At 43.3% G+C, this 4466-nt stretch overlaps 1 protein-coding gene across 2 annotated transcripts in view; it reads left to right on the forward strand.

Annotated features, from left to right (window-relative positions):
• Positions 1–4466, forward strand: part of Cog5 (component of oligomeric golgi complex 5) — a 297903-nt gene that overhangs the window by 282685 nt on the left and 10752 nt on the right. The window contains exon 22 of one of the 2 annotated variants that reach the window (NM_001398787.1): positions 3578–3848. The exons of the other annotated variant lie outside the window; for it this stretch is intronic. Within the exon in view, the coding sequence (NP_001385716.1) occupies positions 3578–3692 (115 nt within the window). The 3' untranslated portion in view covers positions 3693–3848. Of the gene's footprint in view, positions 1–3577; positions 3849–4466 lie in introns of those variants that run through there. 2 annotated transcript variants of the gene reach the window in all.

Below are 4466 nucleotides of genomic sequence, written 5' to 3' on the forward strand. Positions count from 1 at the left end.
GGTTTGGGACTCACTTGCATGGGGCCTTAGGCCAGCAAACTTGCTTTCAGACATCTTCAAACATACCCCAGAAATCTCAGCTCCCAAATGTTTTCATTTCATCATCCCTCAAACACCCTATATTCCTCGATACCCTGTCATGGGAGGCTACCGATACCCAACCAGCCACATCAGAAGACAAGTAAATCGTCAGTCAACTCCGGTATACCCGGTTCTCTAATTCCAGTTAGCATTGCTCTAATCCCTAAACCCATTCTCTATCCTGCCAATCTAGGTGTGTGGATAAGGCAGGCCAGCTAGCTTATCTGATCATCAGTGCAGGTAGCAAGCACATGCAGGTCATTGTCACCTATGTATGCACATGTGAAGGTGGGGCCCACGGGAACAGTGGGACTCAGTGTAGACTTCACTGAAGAAGCTGGGCTCATTAGAAATATCAGCTATCACCTCAGAGCCTCTGGGAGCATATGTGGGATAAGGAAGATGAGCCCAGACTGCTCCTTATCTTTCCTCACTAGGAAACTGGCCCATACAGGGGAAATGCTGAGTGACAAGCTTCCTGTCAGTATCCTGCTTATGGAAGAGGCTTAGGATATGGTCAGGAAATTTGGGTCTCAACTAACTCGTTGATTTGCAGTGTCTCTGGCTTTTTTTTTTCCTGAGTCCCAAATATACACTCAGTTTCAATATAGTTGATAATAGAAAATGATTCAGCAGGTTCCATTTTATCATGTTAAAGCCTTGAAATGAGTTCATCCACATGGCTGTCTTGCTGTGGGTTTGTGATCACCAATCTGTTTTCTTCTGCTTCTTTTTAAAAATGTCTCCTAGGTGACGTCATTGATACTGTTGCTAAGCTCACATTTAGCAAGTGAAAACCATCCTCCCTCCCTCTCCCCCCCTTACCTCTCCCCCCCCTTATCTCTCTCTCTCTCTCTCTCTCTCTCTCTCTCTCTCTCTCTCTCTCTCTCTCTCTCTCTCTCTCTCTCTCTCTGAGCCTGGGGACACATAGGGTGAAACCATTTAGACTTCATAGATAAAGCTGAATGGTACTTTGATCTACTGTTTCAGAAAACACTCAGAACCACATGAATCCTTGGACCCTTAGCCACCGTGCCATTGTCTAGAACCCGCACGCTAGGTTGAAACAGCTTGTCTGTTTCTAATGCCTTAAAATTTTAAGAATCAGAATTTTAGTTCTAATCACAATGAATTTTTTAATGCCTGACAAATTGTTTTTAAAACATCTACCTGCTGTGTCAACTAACAGTGTGACCTATTAGCACAGGCCAGTCCTTTAGTAGTAAACCCCATTGCTTTTCCTCTGTGAGGGGGACTTCAGCAAGCTTGTTGGTATAAACCTTACGTAACGCTTGGCCTGACTTCCAAGAAAGCTAATGTTTTCCTGAAGCAAATGAAGTAATTTAATAAATGCTTGAAAATCTTGCTCTGATTTTATGTAGGAGGGCAGCTTAATCTGTTTTCTCGCTGTCATTTCAATGGTGTTTTTGATGGTTATCAAGAGAAAAGAAAAATCTAACCAAACATTTCTGAGCTTCCTTCAATGTGATGTGCAATTTATATACTTAGCCCTGTGAATGCAAAGTGTTTTTTTTTTTAAGTGCATTTTGTAAATAGAACAGTATGTCCACTATGGAACATTGGTTTCTAAGATTTTCCACTTATTTCTTAAGACTGGCAAATGGACATATGTGTACACATGTGCGTGCACACACCCCACTGCTTCCAGGTGGTTGAGCCCTTTCTCAGCCTGGCTTTAAAGATATCTGTGGAGTTGGGGCAAATGTCTGAACTGGTGCCAACTGGCACAGAAACAATTTTCATTAACTCCCTAAGGGTTGTCTCTGATATCTGACATTGGAACACCCCACAAAATGCTAAGAGTACTGATTTCTGCCTGGTAGTTAGAATTACTGATTAATGGGACTTGAGGCCAGGCATGTGAGCAGAGTAACATCGTTAACGTCTTATTTGAGAAGTTGGCGTAGTAATGGCCTGCCCATGCTTCCATATAGCCACAGGATGCACTCACTCATACCCTGAACTCCACATGAGGCCAGCCTTCAGGAATTTCAAAATGCTGGGTACTATGTAGTCCGGATTTTTTCACATCTGTGTGACTCCAGGTTAATTTCTTGCTACCTGGAGTTGGAAGGGTTTTATGACAGGAAATTTAAAAGCTGAGTCCTAAATGATAAAGAGCTGTCCAGAGAGAACCCAAGAAAGGGCATTTGTCCCAAAGATAAGAGAAAGTATGCAGATGATAGAGAGTGCATTTCTCTAACTGTAGGATATGTGCATGGTCAAAACCAAACAGGCCCTCTGCCAACCTCTCTCTCTGAGGGAGAAACACCCTATTTCAGAGTGGGAAATAATCTTATTTTCTTCCCTGAACTGACAGTGGCCTTAGCTGGAGCAAGTGAAGTACAGACTTGATTTGTGGGTCTTTTTCAGGCTACATCCAACTGTCCTGAAGCCCTGAGAAGCATGAAGGGTTGTTCAGTTGTTTCCAACAAAGTTGGGGTGTTTCGGTGCCTCCTCTTGTGAACAAGTGATATCAGAGACAGTGCCTCACGATCCAGCCAGCAGCTTTACATACAAAAGAAAGAAAGCATTTAACTGAAACAAAGTTGTGGGCAGGGCCCAATGTGGAAATAGGTGGGGTGAATCTGAGGGCCTTGGAACTGACTCCACAATAGATGGGAATGAGTCTGAACAGAACCAGTTCCCTGGGCTCAAGGAAGGAATGAGGAACAGAGCAATGCCAAGTGTTTGTTAAATGACCGACGACACTAGAAGCACTGTTACTTAAAATGTCTAGTAGACAGATGAACCCAAAAGAACACATCTGAAGAGTGCTGACTGTTTCCAGTGTTTGGGAATAAACAACAGAGTTGCTAAGTGGGACTTGCAGTTAATATGTAGAGAGAACAGTGGTAATTTGATTTTATAAAGAAGTACAAACCACTCTTACAGCTTTACTGGGTGGACATACACAAGTTTTCCCATGGAGACCGCTCTTGTAGTCTTGTAGCTGTTCCTCCAACTCTGCTGTGGTAGTGGAGAAATGACCTTCAGTGTAAAGGAATAAGCCAAGGGCCTATGAATGTTGCTGCCATTTGCTGACTCCTGTCCCCAGTGCAAGGACATTACCAGAGCAACTGTACAACACCACATGGTAGTACTTAACTAAGTTCAGACTTCCTATCATAAACCCTACTAAAAACTAAAAGCCCTCAAATGCTGTAGCTGTAGGCTGCCCCGCCTGTTACTGTGTGCACCGAGCATGTGTTCCAGGCGTTTTCTCCCCTAGCTGAGCTCTGGGGAAACAACACAAGTTATTTCTAACTGGGCAGACAAAGGAAATCGCACACACCGACACATAACAGACTAAGGTTGGCCACACCGAACCACCCCCCTGGCAGAACTACTGTAGCTCCAATGCATGTATGAAGGCTGTCGATACTGGCCTCTGGCACCACGCTGTTCCAGAAACGGATGGACTAGTCTCCATATCGGTGCTACCAAAACTGTTACTTTTTTTTTGCATTTACAGGGGAGCCTTGGAAGCTTATGTTCAATCAGTGAGAGGCAGGGAAGGCAAAGAATTCGCACCAGTTTACCCCATTCTGGTTCAGCTGCTTCAGAAGGCCATGTCTGCTCTTCAGTGACCGCGGTCTCCGTGCACACCCGTCCAGAGGTGGCAACTAGCAACTAAAAATCATAGTTGACTTTCTGTAATTCCCATTGATCTTTCCTTGTTACCTCTAGCACTTTTCCTTTAAAATGTCAAAACAGATCAATCATCACGACCTTCAAATTGCAAACACGTCTTTTGTTTTCCTCCATAAAGGTCCCAGCAATGTTCCCTTTTCTAGGTTGTGGAGGAAGGCTATGTCGTGTAGTTGGTTCCCTATTACTTGCACTGCTTTTGAAGAGACAGTATCCAGTCACCTGCCGCTTTCTTTAGTGCTAAGCATGTAACCTGTGGTTTACAAGTTTCACTGAAGAGCCAGTCACGTCACCAGGGAGTTCATGAGTTCACACCCGACAGAGCAGCTCTACCCCAAAGTGATGCGGACATCGGTCCAGCCCAGTAACTTGGCGGATCCCAAAGCTGAGGCAGACACTGCTAACTACTCTTCACTGTAACCATGGAACTACAGCTTTAAATGAAATCAAGGTTTCTTTACACTGTCATTTTATTAAAAACAGGCACTCAGGGCTCGAAACAAAGTTAAAAAAGTGAAAATTTCCTTTCTACAAAGGTTCTCTAAAAAGAGTAACATAAGATTTCATTTTATTATTTTCCAAATTAACATTATTTAATTTTTAAAACCCTACCAGAAACCTACTTATAACACCAGAAATTCAGTTTTATCAAGAATCCGTTTTCCATTTTCTGATCAGGTTATACTGTACACATGAATTCAGTCAATCAGAAG

This window comes from Rattus norvegicus, chromosome 6 (assembly GCF_036323735.1).
Source record: "Rattus norvegicus strain BN/NHsdMcwi chromosome 6, GRCr8, whole genome shotgun sequence".
Lineage (NCBI taxonomy): Eukaryota > Metazoa > Chordata > Mammalia > Rodentia > Muridae > Rattus > Rattus norvegicus.